The 22896-nt window shown below is 40.7% G+C and overlaps 1 protein-coding gene and 3 long non-coding RNA genes across 7 annotated transcripts in view; 2 read left to right on the top strand and 2 right to left on the bottom strand.

Moving 5' to 3' along the window:
- Positions 1–131, bottom strand: part of LOC102076375 (uncharacterized) — a 55495-nt gene extending 55364 nt beyond the window's left edge. For both annotated transcript variants that reach the window (XR_266401.4, XR_003221365.1), the window contains exon 1: positions 49–131. This is a non-coding gene — a long non-coding RNA (uncharacterized LOC102076375). The remainder of the gene's footprint in view (positions 1–48) is intronic.
- Positions 132–2097: 1966 nt separating this feature from the next.
- On the bottom strand, positions 2098–11956 carry dhx8 (DEAH (Asp-Glu-Ala-His) box polypeptide 8). 3 transcript variants are annotated; one of them, XM_013273430.2, is made up of 23 exons: positions 11765–11956; positions 11402–11487; positions 11251–11323; positions 11059–11150; positions 10399–10505; positions 9871–10242; positions 9561–9705; positions 9066–9272; positions 8859–8946; positions 8514–8611; positions 7733–7880; positions 7069–7250; positions 6175–6369; positions 5865–6050; positions 5571–5781; positions 5286–5467; positions 4898–5038; positions 4621–4776; positions 4306–4443; positions 4021–4149; positions 3337–3533; positions 3044–3223; positions 2098–2943 (listed from the first exon to the last, which is right to left on the bottom strand). In XM_013273430.2, exons 1-23 carry the CDS (start codon positions 11871–11873, stop codon positions 2724–2726), a joined length of 3642 nt encoding a protein of 1213 aa, XP_013128884.1. In that variant the 5' UTR covers positions 11874–11956; the 3' UTR covers positions 2098–2723. The 3 variants fall into 3 exon arrangements, with proteins under 3 accessions (XP_013128884.1, XP_025765477.1, XP_025765476.1); XM_025909692.1 differs by lacking the exons at positions 8514–8611; positions 8859–8946; positions 9066–9272; ... (5 more) ...; positions 11402–11487; positions 11765–11956 and adding an exon at positions 8062–8217; XM_025909691.1 differs by lacking the exons at positions 8514–8611; positions 8859–8946; positions 9066–9272; ... (5 more) ...; positions 11402–11487; positions 11765–11956 and adding an exon at positions 8005–8193.
- On the top strand, positions 3540–4768 carry LOC112847666 (uncharacterized). The gene is made up of 3 exons (XR_003221367.1): positions 3540–3754; positions 4273–4469; positions 4575–4768. It is a non-coding gene; the product is annotated as an uncharacterized LOC112847666 (long non-coding RNA).
- Positions 11957–12036: 80 nt separating the features above from the next.
- LOC112847667 (uncharacterized) lies at positions 12037–12848 on the top strand. The gene is made up of 3 exons (XR_003221368.1): positions 12037–12100; positions 12262–12414; positions 12508–12848. It is a non-coding gene; the product is annotated as an uncharacterized LOC112847667 (long non-coding RNA).
- The last annotated feature ends 10048 nt before the right edge of the window (positions 12849–22896 follow it).

Raw genomic sequence — 22896 nt, 5'->3', positions numbered from 1 at the left:
TAAGTAAGAAGTACATAGCGTTCACATGGACAATATCAGACAGTATACCTTGAAAACTGTGAATGACGCCTGCTGACCATTAGTCTGACCCTCAGGAATGGTGAGTACCATTTAATCACCTTCATCCGTTTCATCATACTGTACAATATAAAGCGCCTTGAGGCGACTTTTATTGTGATTTGGCGCTATATAAATAAAATTGAATTGAATTGAATTGAATCATCTGCAGTTTGAAAGCATAGAGTAAAAATTTATCCTGCAGTCCAACTTCAACTTAAAATGTTTTTTTGCTGTTTCTTTTATTCACACTTCTGACTCGCTAAAATATGGAAACTTTTTTTATGAAATCAAAACAAAAGGCCGATAACACACCTAATGAGACATTTCTTATGCCAAGGCCATTATATTTAAGTATAAGTAACCAATAAAGCTATACTAAAAACAAACTACAAAATACAAAAAACATTTTTTTTAAAGTCATAAAACAACATCAGCAAATGGATAAAATTAATAATTTGAGGTGTACTTACTATAAAGACGGCTCAATTTTCTGTCAGAAATGCTTTAAAGTCTTCAAATGTTGGGTTTCTCGGTAAGACTGATCAGATTCTGCTCTCACACAGCAACCTATGCTCAGCAGTTCATCCTAACTTTACGCTCCTAGGACGAACTTTTTCATGCATCTTTACAATTAAGCAATGTCAAGTTAACCAACTATGGCTTCATAATTAATGTTGTCATCAGGATTCTCCAGCTCTGTGCACACCAAAGATAAACATGCAAGTTGTTACACTTCAAACGCCATTTTGCTTCTCGTGATTGAAGCTAAATGTTTCAGCACTGCTGCCCCCTGTTGGGCAACTCTACATAGCTCAAGGTTAATATGCAGTAAGCGTGGGGTTTTAAAAAAAATATTTTTTGGCTTATGTGCTTATACTCACCTAGCCTTCACGTTTTATTTTTTAACTCATTAATAACCCAGTACTATACATTTATATATTGATAACCCCATTATTAAAAATATATTGTAAGTGGCCTATGGAATGATTCTGGTAAAGAAAACCTCGTTACATTTAGTGTGTCTCTTTGTAAACATCCTGAAGTTTAAGATCTTGAGTTTCCATCTTCATATAAGACTTTTCATACATTTTCTTAAATTGTTACCTGTTAGATTGTTACCACCACTGATTCTTAATCCCTAGAATATCCACCCTTAACAACATCAAAGTCATCAAACCGATCTTTTTCATGCATTTTTAAACATTCTCATTCAAATTTCTGTAATAGTTTTTATTCCATTAACCTCTTTGGCTCAGTTTTATTCTCCTCTTTGTGACTAGCTACAACACCACAATTTCCCCATCAGGAAAATTTCCAGTGTACCATTCTCTGCCTTCGTAAGAAGAGCTTACGAGTCAGCGCCTCCCAGTCTGAGGCCATAGTCCTCTGCTGGAAAACCGTGGATTACCCTCTTGTGGTTGGGGAACGAGTTGTTTTCTCAGTCGAGCAAGTACAAATATGTTTGGATCTTGGTCACAAGTGACAGAAGGTAGAGCATGAGATTGACAGGCAGACTGTAGAACAGCAGCTGTTACTGATAGTTGTGAAGAGAAAGCCGAGCTAGAAGGTGAAGCTTTTAATTTACCAACCGATCAGGAACAGTAACTTGGACATGCAGAGGAAGCTCAGAGTAGCCGGCCCACCTTCCCATCCAAAACAAGTCAGCTAAGGTGGTTTGGGCATCTGATCAGGACCTCTCCTGGACACCTCCCATTGGATGTTTTTCTGGCACATCTCTTATTCCCTCTCAAAAAAATAAACACAAATAAGGATAGATGCTTTTTGTTTACCAGTTACTAACTGTCGCTGTGTCTTTGTTAATCTGTTGCAGGCTGTTCATGACAACCAGATCCTGATTGTCATTGGAGAGACGGGATCTGGAAAGACCACACAGATCACCCAGTACCTGGCAGAGGCTGGTTACACAGCCAGGGGGAAGATTGACTGTCTGGCATTTGGCATCCCTCAGGACGAAGGGAAAAAGCTCTGACTCAACTTCAGATAACTGGATAAAAACGGATGGATGACAACAAAATCTTAACAGGCTTAGGAAAGTTCAGTATTTAATGAGAACACGTTTTCATAGTTTCACTGTAATTCTTTGATACACCAACAAGTGAAAGTCTCCATTCCTGTACAAAATACATCAAACAAATGTTTTTCCATCCTTTTAGTCTGACTTCAGTTGATTAGTTAAAATATAAAAGCGCCATTATGATTTCCTTTAGGTCATTACTTAAGACTTAACATTGCAGTATTACAATTTAGAGAATAGAAATAAATATAAGATTGTTTTGCAAAATCTGCAAACAGAAGATTAAAACAGCCAAATTTTCCTGCTAGTCTTAAACAAAGGAAATACCTCTGGTGTTTCTAAAACAACTGACACCAAGATTCCCACCCCATCTCAATTTAAAAAAAACAACAACAACAACAACAACAAAAAGTCAAGAGTCAAGATGAATACAGAAATGTGATCAGTAAGTTTTGGTGGAAAATGTACACTGTTTACAAAACTGAAAGGAGGACTGACTGCAGCTTCAAATGAAACTGTGATGCAAACCCTTCATCCTGCAGGGTTTTCCCAGTGCTGGTACGAAACCACACATCCGATTTTGTCACTGTCCAAGTACCTGCGTTGAATGTTTGTGATGTCACACACATTATCGGCGTCTGAAGGCGCGTGAGATTCTCCAAGCGTTGGGCTCTTCGTAACGGTTGTAGAGGGGCTCGAGGCGCTGTTGTTTCTTCTGCTTGCTGAGGCGGGTGGGGTCGGACACTTTAAAGAAGGCAGGTGCGAACTCCACCAGCCAGCGAGGGTCGATGGTGGTCACCTCACGCATGTACTCCTTGGTAGTCAGCACCAGCTCGTGGTACACAACCCTATCGACAAAGAAATCGAGAAATCAGACAGTGCTCAACTTGCAAGAAAGATTTACTTCCTCTTTCGCTGTGGCACAGTAAGACTGAAATGCTGACGTACCACTCAGGCTGCCGGTTGAACAGAGCACTGGAGGGGTGGATGTAAACAACTTGCTGGTCTATCAGGGTTCTGTAGCCCTCCTGAGGATCCTTTTTGGCTGCATTCCTGAAGAAACCACTGCAGATGGCTTTCTGGACTCGCACAGTGGCTTTACCACAAGATACTACATCCAGTTTATGTCTAGAGAGAAAAGAACATGTTACATCTTTATAAGCAATCTAATTTCTTGTGCTACTGTTACCATTTAAAGTGATTTTTGATTTTTAGTATTTAACATTTTGGCTCAATTGTACCTGTCCATGATCCCCAGCATCTGTTTGCGGATATCCTGGGCTCTGCGCAGGGAGCGAGCCTGGATGAAGTTCTCGTAGCACCAGGGGTTGGAGAACTTGTTGTTCTTCCAGGAGTTGTAGACAGCTAGCAGGGTGAGGTGATCGCCCTCAGGTTGGTGGAACTTTGCCTTCTTCTGGTCAGCCAAGGCCTGCTTGTCCTTTAATACAAAAAAAAGAAAATCATGGAATTCAGAATATATTTCAAAATCTTTCATTATAAAAACGTTAAAATCTATGTCATGTCCACAGGAGCAGTTTCGGCACAAAGGGTGGCGCATCTTTTCAGTTTCGGCTCACCGTCTGAAACGTCCTCCTAAAACATCACAAACACTCAGCTGCAGCTCTCATAGCCGCCTGCTCCCAGATTTCAACATGGCAGGTTTTTATGAAACTTTGTTTTTTCAAGTTTAAATGTTTCTAAAAATATTTGAAGTAAGAAATTAGTCCTGAGGTTGCTAAAGATCATTTCCACTGGACGTCCCCTAATCTGTATAAAGTGGCCTTGATCTCAGCTTTGCAGTTAAACCGTAGTGGATTCAATGCTCCACTGATTCAAAGGAAGCGCTACCACAACGCACTGCATGACTGCTTACACAGATAATGAATGAGATGTGTAGAAATGATTGGACGGTGTTCAAAGCGTACCTTAGGCCTGTAAAAGACATTCTGCACAGACAGCATCGACACGATTGTGAGCATCTCTTCGCTGCAGCCCAGATGGACGGACATGATCAGCATCTTACACAACATGGGCTCCAGAGGGAATTCAGCCATCTAGCAGACACAAATGCACAGGAGATTAAAAAGTCTCATCACAATAACAGAAAGACAAGAAGTTAAAGAAAATACAGCTACATAAATCTGATTACATGTAGATTTATCTGCTCTTCTTTGCAGCAGAGAGAAACCATTGGGTAAAAACATCCTTACCCTTCGACCCAGTCGTGTGAGTAAGCCTTCATCGTCCAGAGCTCCTAAGGTGTAGAGCTGCTCCATGGCTGTGATCAGAGTCTCCATAGGAGGAGCGTCCATGAAGTCAAAAGACAGCAGATCATTGATGCCCATTGCCTGGAGGAGTCAATAGTAATATGAATGTTAGTGATTTGAAACGTTAAGGCAGAGGTTTAGTTTACTTCTCCTATTTGTTAGTTGTTTTGTTTTTTTTAACTCGTTCACATTTCTTTTCCTCAGTTACACAGGATGTCATCCTATGCATGATAAGAACTGAAAGACAACAGCACCTACCTTCAGCGACAGCACAGTGCTGGCCAAGTTGGTTCTCTGGATTTCGGGTACATTGGTTGTCAGCATCTCATCTCTGTAGGCTCTCTCAGTGTACAGCCTGTAACACTTTCCAGGGCCTGTTCTGCCGGCACGACCTGCCCTCTGCTTAGCCTGAGCCTGGAGCAAATACAATAAAGAGTGTTATTTCACACTAAATCATTTTGAAACACTAATGTCTTCAGCGAGGCTCTAAGAGCTCCTTTGCTACAACATCAAGTACATCACAAAGCTGCTGTACCTGTGAGATTGGCGTCACCACCAGCTGATCAATGCCAGTCTTAGAGTTGTACACTTTCTGCTTGACAAAGCCTGGATCTACAACATAATAGATTCCATCGATGGTCAGAGAGGTCTCTGCAATGTTTGTGGCGATGACAACCTGAGAGAAAGAACAAAGGACGTTATATAATTGCTCTGAAGCAGCAAACTATCCTGAATTGACTTTACCCATGTCAATATAAGGCCACAAAAATACTAAACACACTGACTAAATCACTGAAACATATTACATGAACCAAACTTTTAGTTCCACAGACAAATGAAAAGGGACAGTTACACAAATTGTAATTTTTGAACAAAACAAATGTTATATGTTCCTATAGGTGATAAAGATTTATTGAAGGTACCTTTCTGCTGCCTGGGGGTGCTGGGTCAAAGATTCTGGTCTGCATCTCACTGGGCAGGGCAGAATAAACTGGCAGAATGATCAGTTCAGGAACATCAGGCCCAAGTGACTTCATTCTCTCATAAAGGATCTCACAGGCTGTGTCGATCTCCTCCTGTCCAGTTAAAAACACCAGGATGTCTCCTGCAAAGGAAGAGTCATAATAAGATAGATGACATGGACTGATACTAGAGTCTAAAAGTGGAAAGAACATCCATTTTTCATGACTTAAAGAAAAAAGAAATACCTGGAGGCTCAGTCAGATGAATCTGCATGACAGTGATGAGGCTGGCATCCAGGTAGTCCGTCTCAGGTTCTTTGGTGTAAAGAACCTCTACTGGATACGTTCTGCCGGGGATGGTGAAGATGGGTGCTTCATAGAAATACTGAGAGAACTTCACAGCATCCAGTGTAGCTGATGTCACAATCAGCTTCATGTCTGTGCGCTTTTGTACAGTCTGACAAACACAAGAAGATACACTCAGTCTCGTCTCTCATTCTCCATTAAGTCAGAGATTAAATGTGGGAAACCTTTGCTTACCTTCTTGAGGAGGCCAAAAAGAACATCAGTGTGGATTGTCCTCTCATGAGCTTCATCTAACATGATAATGGCGTACTGGCCCAACTCGGAGTCAATCAAACACTCTCTCAACAGCATACCGTCTGTCATGTACTTGATCACAGTCTCAGGACTTGTGCAATCCTCAAAACGGATGGTGTAGCCCACCTGGAAAACACAAAAAGATAAGTCCCAATGAGATTAAGCAAAGCTGCAGTGTGCAAAAGGTGCTCAGTAATTATATGCTGTAACATGATTGAACTATACTCAAGATCAGAAATATTTAACTCACCTCTTGTCCCAGACAACAACCGTACTCCTCAGAAACTCTCTTAGCCACTGACATGGCAGCCACACGACGGGGCTGCGTACAGCCAATCTTCCCCCTGGCTGTGTAACCAGCCTCTGCCAGGTACTGGGTGATCTGTGTGGTCTTTCCAGATCCCGTCTCTCCAATGACGATCAGGATCTGGTTGTCGTGAACAGCCTGCAACAGATTAACAAAGACACGGCAACAGTTAGTAACTGGTAAACAAAAAGCATCTATCCTTAATTGTGTTTATTTTTTTGAGAGGGAATAAGAGTTTTTGTTGGGGGTGTTATATTTTACTTTGTCAGAACCAGAAGAAAGAAGACACCAGCTAAAAATCTGGTCATTAACATTACTAAAAGCTCAATTAACCTAATCATCAACATCAAGGACCAAGTTTGATAAATGTTAAACATTTTAAGAACTTTTACATACCAACTTAAGTTAATGTCATTGCTAAATCTTAGAGAAAATGTGAAAATATCCTCTTTAGGACAGCTATTTGTTATTAGACTTTCACATGTCAATATTTCCACCCCACTGGGCTGAAGCTTTGTGGACTTTTGTATTTTCAGGATGTTTTTAGGCTGAGGAAGTTTCAGTACTTCATTAGTGTTTTTATTCCACAACATACCCTGAAACGCTCAAACTGTAAATGACTAGATTAGCCTACAGTCAGATTGGGCAATCTAAACTTTCAAAGTCCAATTTTAGTCATTTCAATTCTTTTTAAAGGCCATTTATAGGTGAAAGCGTCTGCCCAGGACGTTTTAACGACCTGCAGCCATCTTTGAATAGATTCAGTTAGAAACGAATTTTTGAAACATGAAACTAAATCTCAGAAATTTCTACCACAGAGTTTAAACTGTAACGAACCTGAACGAGCTGCTCTTTCAGCTTGTAGATGGGTAAGCTCTCTCTCTGCTCCAAGATAGAGAGTTGAGTCTTCTTTCCATAGGATGCCTTGTTCCCTCCAAACGCATGTTTCTTCCACTCTGGGATGTCATTGGGCATCATGCCAATGCCTCTCATGTTAGCGGCAATCTGTCGACCATCAGCTGTAAAGGAGAAGAGGAAATATATCTAGCTTTACAACTCAAGTTTGACCGCATATTAAGCTACATCTCCGTTGGGTTGGCAGAATAATGCCCACCAGTGGAAGCCATCTAGACCACCTTGGGCTTAAGGAGGGCACACAGGCACACTGAACCATGACAAGACTATTCCGGCCAGATGGGGGGCTGCAGGAAACCAGATAACTATCTCCAGTACCGGCAAGCCTGAGGGGTGCTGTCTGCCAGCATGGAGGAACTGTCGTGTCTGGGCTGTGGTTTTTAATAAGCAAGGCTAGCATACATGCTACAGTGCTACATTAATTTAAAGCTTATCCAGAAGCAAAGATAAAATATTGTTCAATAACATCTGAAAACCCAATTTAAGATACTTCCTCATGTCATGATTGCAGATGTGTTGTTCTACAAACTCCTACTTAGCATTAGTTTAAAACTGATTTAATGAGGACGTCCAAAAGATTTCTAACCGTCTGGCAGCGGGTCAACCCAGTGTTTGTTCAGCCCCATGGGGATGGAGTCCATCTCTGCTTCCCGCGCCGCCTGCTTCAGTTCTCGTCTCTCTTTTGCCAGAGCACTCTGCATCATGGCTGCCTGGGACAGCGAGCCATCTGGATTCTATGAAGAGCACAGGAAGAGATCATAATTAAATACCATATAAATCATTAAATCCAAATTAAACAGCATACTGTATTGCTCTGACTATAAGATCACAATCTGCAGGAGATGGTGTTTTATGCACCAAGTTGTGCCTTTTCCTGAATAAGCCCATGGTGATATATTACAGAAATTCATTTACTTCATAAAATTAAAAATGTATAAACTCATCCATCTTTTTTCACCACTCTTGCTCAAGGCTGTGGTTAAGCTGGTTAGAAAGGTTCACCAGTCTATCCCAGCGCTGACACAACCACTCACACCTGCAGCCAATTAACCTAACCTGCATGTTCCACTGGGAGGAACCTGAAGTTCCTAGAGAGAACCCACGCAGGAAACGCATGCAAATTCCTTACAGAAAGGCTCCAGCTGGCCAATGGATTCAAACCAGGGACGTTCTGTTTGTTTGACTGCTGAGATGTTTAAATTTAACTATTAAATATAAACAAGAATATTTCACCAGAATTATAATATAATTAATCCAATTTATAAATCACAGCAGGGTGCTGGAAAACTTTATGGCCTGATAATGATTAGAAAATTTACTCCTAGTTTATTCTTTTTTTTCCCTTTCACTCAAACTTCTACTGTTACCTTGACAATCTTGACTGGGCTCATGTCCATGCTTTGCTTTGTGTGGCCTCTCAGAAACGGTGGTTCCTCTTCAACCAGCTCAATTTCCAAGTCTTCATCTGTATGAAATGAAACCAACCAGTTAGGAATCAGGTCACACTTAGTCATGGTTCACATGAACAAGAGCAAATACACGATTTAAATATTCAAGAAGAACAAAATAAAACAGTCATCAAGTATTTAAATAAATTCAGTATTTTAGCATGAAGTATAAATATTTAATACTATCTTGTATATAAGTGCTTTTACTAGCATGAATTACTCATTTATTAAAGCAGTTCAGTCATAGACAAAACAATTTCTTACCCTCTTCATCATCAACTTTAGGAAGGATGCCTGTCTCATCATCAAAATCAGGAAATTCTTCTTTGGACAAAACATTGGCAGCAATCATCTGAGGAAATTTACACAACGAGAGCATTTTTTTCTTTTCTTTTTTCAACAAACACCTTTTAAAATTAGATAGATGCACAGACGTAAACGAAGCTTCAGCCACTTCAAATGTGAACCCACCTGTTTGATCTCCCACTTCTCTGGGTCTGAGATTTTGGTGAGCCTCTTGCGCTCCAGTGTGTCATCCTGTTCCAGCTCCGGCGCGTGGCCGAGGTTCAGGTTGCTCGGCCGATCAGGATTCCTCATGGAGATCTCCTCTCCTCCGTCGGGGCCGACGTTCCTCCTCCTGTTGGGGTTCAGGTCTTCTCCCGTCTCCTGGTCTACATCCTGGCAAAGGAGGAAATAAAAACGTTTCATTATCTGTACCCGGAGCTGAGATACAACGGCTGAAAAATCTCAAGGAAAACATGAAATTCATCAGAATGAATAAATATATACTTTTATGACACAATAAATGTAAAACTAATTAAGCACAAATTATTTGATCAAAATCTTATTTCTTCAGACAGGATCAGAAGGAAGACATCTGAAAACTTCCTTCACTTTAACACAGTACATACTTTATTAAAATCAACTGATAAACACACTGTTATGTGCGTTTGTTTTTTTTTTTACCTTCATACTGAGGCTGGTCTTGGACCCTGTGAATGAGAGCACCTTGACTTTGACTCTTTGGCCTTTGCTAACAACGTCGGCCACGTTGGCCACACGGCCCTCCCTGCGCAGCTCAGAAATGTGGACCAGACCCTCCCATCGCTTCCTAGAAATTGAGAAGATGATCATGGACAACTTTAACAATGAAATAAGAGACAGGACAAAAGAGGAGATATCTCTAAATGGTATGCACTGAAAACATCTTTGGTAACCAGCAGGCCCCTTTAAAACTGAAGGTATATTTATACAATGTTTGCAACCTTATACTAACCTGAGTCCCTCAAGTTGAACAAAGCATCCAAACTGCATGATGCTGGTAACCTTTCCATTGTAGATATCACCAACAGAAGGCTCCTCAGGTGGAGGGCGATCCACATGTTTGTCCCTCCAGCGGTCAGACTCTCTCTCTTGGTCTTTTCTCGGACTAGGTGAGCGCTCAGACCAGCGGGAAGATTTGTCTCTTCTCTTGCCACGGTCTCTATCTCTATCTCTATGCCGATCACGGTCTCTGGAGCGTGACCTGGATCTGGAATAGGATCGGGAACGATGCCGTCTCTTTCGGTCCTTTTCCCGATCTCTGTCTCGATCTCTGTGTCTGTCTTTTTCTCTGCTTCTGCTGCGACTTCGCCTGTTTTTTTCTGATCTACGAGAGGAGAAGAGTCAGAAATACATAAAAATAAACAACAATAATATCCTGAATTCAAACAGCCGTCGCAAGTTTGCTAGTTGGAGCACAGGTGTCAGAGATTTAAATAAACCCAACATGACAATGAAATGTGACCAGTGACTTGAGTCTTACCTGTTCTTGCTCCCTTTGGAGTCTGTCCCGCTGACACTGGGCATGAACATTTCCAGTTCCTTCATGGCATCAGCTGCTACTTTTACATCATCTTCATCCAGCAGAGCCTACAAAGTTCAGTATAACAAAAATCAGTCAACATAAATTGGTCAACATTTCTATTTAGTGTTTGTTTTTTCTTTTATTTACCCACTTTTTAACCCCACATAGGACACTAGCTGAATAAATTAAAAACCTGATGAGATTGTGAGTGCTTCAAAGCAACGTATGTTAGACATGGGAGGATGAAAAATGCCCTTTATTTACTTACAATTACAAATCCTGTTGTCTACAAGCATCAATAAAACATTTGGTATTTTGTGTATATATTGTCAGAAATCTTATTGCAAACTTTCTTGAAATATTGTAATTTTGAGGCTGCATCGCCCACCTGTACTGCCAACACCACCCCTTTCATGTAAACACAAAGAGGAAAATCCTGGGTTCACTTATCAAAATGATAACCAGCTTAGTGACACCGCTTAGCCTGATTGCCAACAGAAAGACACCCTGTGTGTGTTTAGATCGTTTCTTTGTACAGGGCCCAAGTGTACAAGCTTGTTTTGCAATAAAGATAATGGGGACACTGCGGCTTCATGACAGTGTGATAAAGCCACATACCTTCGGTGCCGGCTCATTTGGTCTACACAGTGCAGGAAACAGCTCCCTCAGCTTTTCCTTTTCTGACTTCGGCTTAGCCACGGACTCGGATGCTGGAAGAGGAGTACACGATTAGAAATGTCACTTTTAAGGAGTAAAATATGTCCTTGGGACGATTAGCTGCCCAGTTTACAGCTAGCCTAACTACTTTACCTTTACTTGTAGATGCTTTGGATGGAGGTCGCATCGTCTGAATGAGCCTGAGCAGATTACTGATGAGAGAATCCTACAATAAGCGAAGAAAAAGTTAATGTTTAGTTGAATAACAATGAGCTTCACGAACAACTCGTAGGGATTAACTTACTGTGAATTCGGCTCCATTTTCGAGTAAAAGTGCTTTGAATCCATCAAAGCTCTGTTGTTTTTCGGCAAGGCTGATGACAAATTCAGCTGTAAAGGAACCACAAACAACAAATTAACGAGGAACTAGATGAGACTCATAACTGTCGAAGTTTATATCCCAGCATTAAAAGTGACCTACAACGAATTTTGTGAAGGATTAGTATGTAATTTTTTTTCTAAATCTACTAAACGACACAATAAATCCAAAAAGAACTCATATGTTGACAGTTAATACAGATGCTAGTTTGCTAACAACTACTAGTTAGCATAAGCTAGCTAGCTAGTTTTGGCGAATGGCGATTTTTCAAAGGCATAAAATACGTACCTAAATCTTTGTCATTTATTCCCAGATGGTTGTCAAGCTCCGTGCAGACTTTCGACACTAAAGACAGATATTCGAGCTGCGATAGCTCGTCGACTCCGATGTCTGCCATCGTCCACGAGTTGTTTTTGTTCACACAACGTAGACGCCGGCAGACATATTGGATATGGGCAACATCCCCTTCCGCCCTTTACGGAAACACTTAGTAGAGTTCAAGGTCTGGCTCCTACTTGCCACACGATGGCACTCAAGACCCTCACAATAAATTTTTAGAATTGAAACGTCTCCACCACAGATGTCTTCACATGTGGGGTTTTCATTTCATGTCGTTTGCAAGAGGTTTGCCAGTTCTTAGCACATATGCTTTTCTCCTTATTTTGTCTTCTGTGCTTGTTTTATAAACTGTATATGGTTTATTCGTGCAAATGTTTAATACATTCTTTTTTTGCCACAATATAGATGATAAATTGACTTTTTTCATGTTTTATGTTCTTCTCAAGTGGCCAGGGATGAAAAAATAAGCCGGCCCCTCTTATGTTCGCTTGAGGTTGCTCTGAAAGCAAGTTAATCCCCATAGACTCCCTTATTAAAGCATCTAAACTTCACTTCATTAAAAAAAGCATGTTTAGAACCTAACACCATAAATGAATTTGGTAAGTAATAAGTTGGGTGTGGCTGTTTTGACTGACAGGTGTGCTGACACAGGGAGCTGTAGCTGACAATTGTCTTCTGTGCTTCACCCCCAGTAATCTGAAGCACTGAAGTAAACCTTTCACCAGTGGACCTTTCTCTATGTTGTGAACTTCTTTCAGCCCATTTTAGTGCAAATATGCCAAGAATCTGGTACATCATTTTGGTGAGTGAAATTCTAGTATATAGCTGTTCTTTGCACCCATAAAGTGAATGAATACAGCATGATAACAGGTAAATATATACACATCTGGCTACAAATATCAACATAAAAATGGGCAAAATGCTAAAGATGAGGCTTTGAAATGCAGATCCAAAAACCAGTGGGTGATGTTATGATGATGAGCCATAGCTTCATCGATGATCAAGCTATGGCCCATGGGATGCATTTCAAAACGTAAATGTCTGTTGTTGCCTTGTTGCATAAAAAAACGTTGCAGTGCAATGAATAATTAATTGCCACTGATGAGTGCAGGGGATTGGAAATGATAAAAGAAAACCTCAACCCTGCTACTAATGGTATGTGGACAGGTATAGTTGCTGTCTTGACTTTTATGGTTTTGGCCAGAGAATGTAAAGACAGTCCTCTGTTTCAGCACGTCATGCACATACACAGTCCATTAAGATAAGGTTTTTTATGCTTAAGTAGCAAGCAGCCCTTACCTCATCCCCATCCAACACATTTGCATGAAATTGCAAATGCTTGTGGGAACTACTCTCTGCAGTTAGGTCTTCACACAAGAGCAGAGGCCGGTAGAAAATGAATGACCAGTGATTTGCCATGAAATGTTCAGCAACCGCACATATGAAAATTTAAAGATTACCCACATATTTTTCATACAGTTTATGCTGAACTGTGTGTACGGGTCATGAGAAGCAAAGTGTTTTGCAACAGCAAAAATTCAGTTTCTAGTAATGAATCATGCTGTGCAATCGTGAACGTTTAAAGCAGTTTCACGCTATGACTTTACTTCTGTTTTTGTTTCTGCCACTGTTGCTGATTCATAGTTCTTCACCCACTAACTGTTTTATCTCTTGTGGAGTCTTGAGAACGTTTCAATGAGGTAAAGGTGCAAGGAAAATCATGACTGTATGTTGTATCACCTGCATCTTAACTTACTACAAAAAGCTATGTTTATATGATAAATTCTGGTATGCACTGCACAGGAGACATCCTTCCTCGTCTACTCCTTGGATACCTCCCAGCTTTGATCTCATGACTGATAAATTGCCTTCACTGTTATAGCGCTTTTAAACCTCAACTTTGCTCTGCAGAGCCCTTTGTTTTTCATTCACACACACATATGCACCCCAAAGGGGGCAGAGCTCCCATGTAAGCTGCTCGTTTACCATTGGGAAAAACCCAGAGCTCTGAGTTTTAACCAAGGACACTTCGGCACAGGGTGGGACCAGAGATCGAACCGCTAACCCTGCGATTAATGGACACCCCACCCATCTTATGAACCCTAGTGCATGTTCACACACACACACACACACCACCATCTGTCTGTTTACACATTTCCCTCAGTTGGTGTCTAGTTGGCTCCCTCCTCACAAGCCTCCTGCCTGTAATCTCCTTATTAAAATCAATCCTCATTACCCATCCATAAACACACTACTTATTTCACACACCAGTTTAATCCTGATTAAGAGCCTTGTTTTCACATAACATCCACATAACTTCTGACATTTTATCATTTTTGAAAAGAACATTATGTCCCCATGTGTTTTGCTGTGTTAGACGAGTCCTGAATTTCACTCATGTTTAATCTTTTTTTTTCTTTTTACTTCAATTGACATTTCTGCCATCACATCCTTCCATTTGTTCCTGTGGTATGACTTAGCCAGAAAGGGATTCTCATGGAGAATCTCCCATTGCAGCAGACTGCTTTCCTAATAAATCCCTCATGATCTTTTGCAAGTCAGTTTCTCCCACTCTCACATTGTTCAAAATGCAATCTGGAATTTATTTCACTGTTTATCTCTCTGGTACTGTCTATGCTGCCAAAAGTTCAAAGCATGTACACAGTGCGCCCAGAAATGTGTGGACACCTGAACATTACACCCATATGTGATTGTAAAAGATCTCATTCCAAAGGTATGGGCATTAATCTACTGGAACAATGGCCTCCAATCTTCAGGGATTTGCTCAGATTCTGCCACAAGAGTATTAGCGAGGTTGAGCACCATGGCTGGGTGATAAAGTCTCACTAACACTTGGTGCTCTGATTCATCCCAAGGCTTCTGAATAGAGATGAGGTCAGAAAATCTGCATCTGGCTTTGCATGCTATGATATTGTCATGTTAAAACATGCAGTTGGCACTTCTAACGAGCCCCTTACTTCACTTAAAGCATACAAATACTATTACCCAAAAAATGAAGCTAATGGGTATGTTCAGTAAGGAACACCAGTAATCACGCGTCTGTGTGGTATCCTGGGTGTTCAGGCTACAACTCTATTCTTTACATTGCTTCTTCTTTCACACGCTGTCAAACTCAATACTGACACCATGTCTTGGTGCATGCTTAATCATCCAGGTAAGGAAATCTGAGAAAGATGATTTTGTTCATCTAGACATAGTTTTTTCATTTCATCTTCTCACACTGAAAATGTTATGTCCAGATGGACAGAATCAACTTTAATGGGATCAGCAATGGCACCGTTACTCTAGACCAGTCCTTTTCTTGCCCATCTTCTGTGAGCCAATAAGCCTCTTTCGTGTGCGCTTCAGTAATCTCAATACTCTTCTGTCATTCTGCTTTTAAGAGTACCATTCATGCATCCCTTTTTCCCATTTCCACCTCTCCCTGGTCATTCAGAGCCTCATCCAAGCCTACACCTTCATCTTTACCACCACTAACATCTGGACTCTAGAGGTATCCTTTCCAAATTACAATCATCGCTGGGACTCAGAACTCATCTCACTTAATTGAACTTCATATAAAAGACGGGTGTACTTTCCAAATCTAAAAAATGAAGTCAGTGTGATAGTGCCTTAAATGGTCACTCTTTCTATTGACCACTCCAGTCGCAATGACATTTCAGGTTGTGTAGAAGTTTATAGAAAATTGGCACTTGTCTCCCATAAGACTATGGGCTTAGTGCTGATGTAAGTTCTACTGAATATAACAAAGATGGTCCCCATTACTGAAATGTGGAGATATACTTTACTGTGTTCTTGCTCCTCATGCAGATCTGCACCACACTCACCAACAATGCTGACAGCAAAAATAAAAGTCCGCTTAGGGCTTTATTAATGAACTTCACTAATTGGGAACTTCACAGTGACTACACCCATCTTTTATACAGTTTATGCTGTTGCTATTTAAAGCTTGTTAGCTAACACAGTGTCTCTTGTTTGTTTAATCTAAATACACAGACGACAGTATATGTTTTCAGGGCAAGTTAAGTGCTGTAACTATTTCTTAGTGAATAGATGCAGTGACTCTCTGGAATCTTGTTACAATCAACAAATAGATGTTTTTTCTCCAAGGGCACTTAGCGACTAACTAACTATTGTTTGTTAGTGTTTTTAGATGCTTTAAGGAGAGATGAACTAGCTGTTTCCAAAATGTTTTACAGCTCTGTCAGATGAATTTCTTCATGCCAAAAGATTTTTGGTATAGCAATGAGTAAATCCCCCATCAATGATGCCCTGCTTATCAGAGACAGCAGCCTAACCAAGATCTAATCTCTCCAGCGTGTCCTGGGGCATCCTTCCAATAGAACATGCCCAGAACCCCATAGGCTAAGGCCCAGCCATCAGGCGCTCTCCCTCAAGCTACCTCCCCAGGCCTGGCTCCAGAGTGGTGCCCTGGTAACCCTATACTGGGCAGGATAAACTGGTCCCATGATTTTTTCTTTTTCATGGGAGTCCTCTAAATCACTCTTTGTCTGGTCCCTCACCAGGCCAGTTTGCCTCAGGAAACACTGTCAGGGGCAAAAGGCAACATAGCCCCTAGGATCATTGGGACACAAACCCTGTACTGTGTTAAGGGAACTCTTACTCCATATCTACCAAAACACACAAGACTGTCCTGCAAGCTTATGTTGCACTGTTGTATATACTGCATGCCATGGATTCTGTTCCATGACCAAGAGCATAAACAGTATACTATAAAAGCTACTTTTGGCTGCTCTGTTGTCAAAACAGTTAGTAGTCCCACATAGTTTGACTTCAGAGAGCTTTATGCCAGATGCCTTTCCTCTGACACAACCCTAAAGGGATTTGTGTCTCCAGCTGGAATTAAACCACCAACCTTTCATTTGTAAAGCAAATATCTTAACCACTAGACTATGGAGCAACCATATATAGTGTCTTATGTACTTGAGTATTGGTACAACGACATAAAAGCTGACTCCGGTAAAGTCCAGACAGTCACTGGTGGTCTCTTGTCTTGAAACTGAGAAAAGTTTAACTTGGGACTTCCCCATTTTGCATCACGAACAGTTATTTCACCTGCTGACTTGAAGTTGCTGAATTCCATTGACTTTTTATGGTGTTGTGGTCACCACATTGCTGAAAATTGCACATCCATTTTACTGATTATGGTGCAGCTAAGTTACAAATAGCTCCAGCATCTATCAGGACCTGGGCAATTTGCCATAATTGAAGGGTAATGAATTCTGGTCTCTACCATAAAATCCTGGAGGGGGATGTCCAGCCGTCAGTTCATGTTATGTAGCAAGACAATGATCTGAACCTTAAACAGGCTGGTCATGCTTGAATAACCCTGCAATGTGGCTGAATAGAAGTTACTTTTTCACATAGGGCCAGGTAGGTTTGGATGAAGTTGTTCCCCATAACAAATGAAGCCATCACTTAAAAACTGCATTTTGTGTGTACTTGGGCTGTCTTTATCCAATGTTACAGTTTGTTTGATGAACTGAAACAAACCTGCAAGGAAAGAAGGGGGCAGATACTTTTTCACAAAACTGTATTTGGAAACAGGCTGCACCATCTGCTGTGTCAGACTGGGGATTCATAGATTCATAGAGAATCGATTTGTTTTTCTCTTTGTCCATTTACGCACATCCAACCAATGTTTATCAAACATGTTCCTCAAACTCCTCATTTTCCCCCGTCACTGCTTTCTCTGTCTGGTGTAGACTTCCAAGATTGTACATATATTTTCATTTAGGGGCCGTCTGAGGGCAATTCTCTCAGTCAGCAGTCCTCACCTGACCTGATTTGAGAGGAAGCAGGGAAACGTATGGGCTAAGGGGGAAGGGAAGTGGGTGGGCTCTCACTTACATAACAGCCCTCCAATGTAAACAGAACACATGCTAGATGTGCATGTCTGTTCTTACGCATGATTTCTATGGTGAGTGATGATGACGCAAAAGAGGGAGAGACTGTGAGGAGCGAGAAAAGGAGAAAGGGAGAGTATGCTGTTGTTGGAGGGGATCCATGAAAGATTCTTGAGAAGGTGAGAGTGTAGAAAAGAGTGAAAGAAACAGAGGGGGAGACAGCCTCCTCTGGATCCCAGTAGTTGGATTTGCATTCTTCTGCTTCACTCTTCTGTTAAAAAGCACACATTGATCATTGCATGAAGTTCTTTTTAGTTATTCTTGCAATACGTAGTTTGTAGGTTAGAGTCCTGCTGCTAATAGACATCAACACACTAGCACGCCATGTGTTTTTCTGTCCCTACAGTTGTGTGGATGCCTATATCCATACACATGAGGGAAGACAGAAAAAGCTGGTTGGGAGTATAAGGATGTCTGCAAACAGTCTTTGGGATTTGAGCATATACTGCAATTGACAGCACAGCTGGCTGCAATGTTCTCCTGCTGCTGAGTGGAAAATTCCTACTATGACCGAGTATGGAGCATTAAGTGTGTATATGTGAGCGAGAGAGTGTATGTGCATGACACACACACCAGTGAGAGCGAGAGAGGAAAAGAGGAGGGCGATCCAAGGGGGGCTGGGCTAGCGTCCAAAAAGCTAGTGAGGGATTGGTTGGCGGAAAAGCTGCCTTTGTGAGATCACAGCCCCCACAACAGCTTCCACCCACATGGCGGACTTCATGTGAAAAGGGCCATGCTGCTTACACCCAATTAAAAAAGTGGAACCTTCTAGTCATTCACACTTACCTGCTTCATGCTAACAGACCCATTTATACACTTCTATAGATGAGTCAGTAGACTTTTCACTGGCAAACTGCGGCTTGCATCCTTTATGGAAATGAAAGTAGCACAAAACACTCATCTTTTGAATACATGCATAGAATGATAAGAAATCCCGATATGTTAAAAGAGTTGATGCATCATCTAAAAGAAAACTTCACACATCGTTGTTTCTGTGTATGTGTTTCATTTAGGTTTGGTTTTCACCCTCTCAGTGGAAAAGCAGAAAAAAGTTGTCATACATCCTGCCCAGAGTCAAGCAGAAACACACAGTTAGGAGGTAGCTGATAAGAACATGGTATTTAGTGAACTGGCAATTTCACCAAATGTCAGCTGATTTCTGCTGAAAAGTCAAAAGTTCTCCTCAGGAGCTGCTGGAGTCCACAAATATATCTAAAAGGAGTATAAATAGCTCACGAGTCATTTGATGCTATTCTTACTTCCATTTATTCCACATCTAGTCCAGTTGTGTAAATAACAGCTGCTGTTTAAATCACGACTATTTAAAGTGGAAATATGTCAGCATTTATAGTGTGATTTCAAGAATAATCCAGCTTTAAAAGGTATCAATTTAATTTGATAATAACTGTCACCATCAATTTAATTCTTTAACCAAAGAAGTTAGTGAGCAAACACTGCAACACTGAATAACTGTCAGGAGTCTTTTTTCAACATCTAGTTAACACCATAGTTATGGCATCGCTTAAACTTACTTTTTAAGCTTCGCCTGGATGTCCTATCTAGACTTTCTAGCAAGAAAATGTTTGTGTTCAAGAATTGCTTGTTTTTTAATCTATTTATTCATTAGATTAGAATAAAATAAAGTATGCAAATCAAAAGTGACTCCAACAACCAACTCATACTGGTTTAACACTTCCTTATGAGCAAACGGACCTACATGAAGTCACTTAGGTCATTACTATTTTCATTACAGTAGGAATCAAACTCTTAAATGTTCCTGTTGTCATGAAAATAAAGGATAAGACTTTGGATCTTCTTGGGAATGTGATAACTGGATAGGATTTTTCCACCAGCTTATGTGGGCTTTGGCAAGATCCACCAGCACTTTTCCCAAGTACTCACTGCTTCCTAAAGCCTCTTTGATCAGCCAGGTTACCACACCCAGCCTAAAACACCTGGGACTCCTCCCTTCTGTACTGTGGTTTCAATATAGGAGTTCTTTAGGAGGAAACAAATGAGGATAATTGTAACAATCTTGAAGAAGATCTTGCATTCCACATTGAAGAGCCAGATGCTCCTCAATTACTTGATGTTGCCAGCGTTCTCCTCCTCTGGAATCCATACACCCTCTCCATATCTCCACTGCTGCAGCACTCTTGCCCTCCTCATGCATTGCTTGAAGGTCTCATGTGGTACATTTGGACCTGGAGCTATGGTTGGATGGATGCAGTTTGAATCTCAAAGACTTTGAACTTAAGGTCAAAGGTCAAGTAATATGGAAAAATTGTGAATGTGATAAATTGAGAAGAAAGCCACCTAGGATTCTAAAATTGATACCAGAGGTGCATCTACTAAAAATCTTGGAGAAAGTTGAATCTCAGTGAACTTGACCTCAAGGACCTCAAGTTCAGAATAAGTTTTGTGAACATCTTGTAAATGCATTAACGTCAGAAGAAGAAGAATTTTTAACTGGTACCATAGATTTGTCAACTAGGAGGCGACTGAGGAGTAGCTCTGCCGGTTGCCAGTATTTTTACTTAATGCTCTCAACAATAAGCTTGGTTGTTGGGCTGCTAGATCTAATCCAGAGTGCCCCAATTTATAGCAAGAGAACAAGTCACTAACCCACCAACATTAAAAAGATATGCTTATTTATTTTAATTTAAAAAAAGACTCAGCATCTCTAAATGTAATTAATACATGAGCAGGAATCCACTGAATTCCCCACCAAGCAGGCAGACACCTTTCCCATCTGTCACGGGGAAATCACTGTGAGTTAAAGAATTAGCAGTCATGGCCTTGTGACTCGCTGTACCTCACTGGGAAACCTCACAGCACGCTGAGAGACATCTGAGTTGATCTGTCAATAAATCAGACGAGATGTGCTGTGACATGCGCTGATGAACTGAGCAGTGCTGCCAGCGCCTGTCCTTCTCCTCTGACGCTGATTTGAGCAGACAAATCTCGTTTACTCCTCATTTAGCCGTTATTTCGGCACACTGAGTTTATACAGTTGCTGCCTGCAAACTGTAAAGAACATTGTTTTTCAATTATGCAAATGTATTTCACTAAGAGGAGGTACACACAGACAACTGGCAAACATCGTTGTCCTTCATCTAAGTAGGATTAAGTGTTCATCTTGGATTATAGTTTACGGGGATATTTACATTTTCGGATATTAATACCAAAACCTGTACAATCAAGGCAAAAAGTATTTGGATGGTGACTTCTTGTTGGCAATTTCGCCTCTGTACACCATCACAGTGGATGTTAAATCAATATGTGATTGAAGTGCTGACTTTCAGGTTTATTTAAAGGGGTTTAGGAAAAGTATTGCATTAACTGTTTAGTATTACAGCCATGTTTACAAATAGCCCCCTGTTTTCAGAGGCTCAAAAGTAATTGGTGACGGATTGTTTTTAATACTTGGATGAAAACCCTTTGTAGCCATTGCCTTTCTGAAGTCTGTTTCCTCCCTTGAGATGCACTGCTAGGCCTTTCCTGCAGCCACTTTTAGTGGCTGCTTGTTTGTGGATTTCTCTGCCTAAAGGTTTCTCTTTAGTATCTGAAAAGCATGCTCTGACGGGCTGGGAATGAATGACTGACTAGGACACTGAAGACTATCAAATTTCCTTGATAAACTTTTTGGGTTGCTTTTGCAGTATATGTTTGGTCATTATCTCTCTACAGTGTAACAGTTTTGGAAAATTTGGCTGAATCTGAGCAGAGTATTGTCCTGTATGCTTTAAAATTCATCCTGCTGCTTCTATCAGCAGTAGCAGCAGCTTCATTAATAAACAGTAGTGACCCAGGCCAACTGCCTACTATACTACGATGTTGTAAAGTTGTTTTTCTTAACAATGGAAATAATTCTGTCATCATGCACTTTGGTTGTCTTCTGTGGTCTTTCAGGTCTTTTGGTGTTTGTGAGCTGGCAGGTATATTGTTTCTTTTAGAAAAAATGCACCAGATTGCTCATTTGGAAAAATGTCCTCTGACATGTTTGTTTTTCAGCCTAGTGATGTTGTCATTCACTTGCACTGTAATTTATTTGGACCTTCCTAACATGGAAAGTTCCAGTGAACAGCTACAAAATGTATCTATAACAATAGGAATCAACTCCAGATGTTTTATCTGCCCAATTTGTCATGAAATAACAAGGGTACAGGGATGACCCAGCTGTGAAAGTGTTTACTGGCAAATAATCCAATTAATTGGGACTTTGTTTAAAAATGACTGTAACTGTTAATGGAAAACTTTTGCTAAACCCCTTGAATCAAATCTAAAATTCTACAACTCAATCACATGTTGATTATCTGGTACATACTCTGGCGGTGTGCAAAGGCGAAACTACAAAAAAATATGTAAATTGCACATATGGATCTGATTGTAAATCTAAGAACAAATCCCAAGCTTATACAGCTGTAAAAAACAAAGAGACAATGAGAAAAAGGTTTTTGTGAATTCCATTTATTAGTCCATTAATGAAAACCTTCCAGCACATGGTTCAGCTGGAAAACTGAGGGCTAATAACAGACCAAAGAGCCAATGAGATGTAAATTTACTCACATATTTATTACATAAATATATAGTAAAATAGACCAGCGACAATTACCATAAAAAATATCTTCCTTTAAAACCCTGACCATAAACAAAGATTTGAAAATCGCACATTGACATTTACAAACACGCTGATTGTCTGGACCTGTCGTAAGCAGCCCACCATATAAACCTGACAGCACACCACCCACTGGACTCATGTTGGGGGGGTGGGGTGGGGGGGTGCCCAGGAACAGAAGGGGGTTGGGTAATAGGTCCAGGTGAGGAAGGGTTTGGTGCGATAGAGTCGTGGGTGGTGTGAGAGGAGATCACAGTAGATATTCGGATGTTTCCTGCGTGTATATGCGTTTATCTGCAATAAGTGCTGTCAGTGTGGATTTATTTAGCCCAGAGCATTGCCTTAAGCTTCATTGTATATCTTTGCATGTTTGTTTACCCCCGTGCATCATGGGAATGAATCCTGAACATTGTTCCTTTGCTTTGCATGCCAGTGACAGTGACGTCAACTGAGAGGTAAATAAAGAGAGAAAAAGGAGACAAAAAGAACAAAACCTGGGTTTCTTAATATTTGTT

The sequence above is a fragment of the Oreochromis niloticus genome, linkage group LG8, assembly GCF_001858045.2.
Source record: "Oreochromis niloticus isolate F11D_XX linkage group LG8, O_niloticus_UMD_NMBU, whole genome shotgun sequence".
Classification (NCBI taxonomy): Eukaryota; Metazoa; Chordata; class Actinopteri; order Cichliformes; family Cichlidae; genus Oreochromis; species Oreochromis niloticus.
Note: the sequence above shows the minus strand (reverse complement) of the source record. Positions and strands in the feature narration are given on the sequence as shown.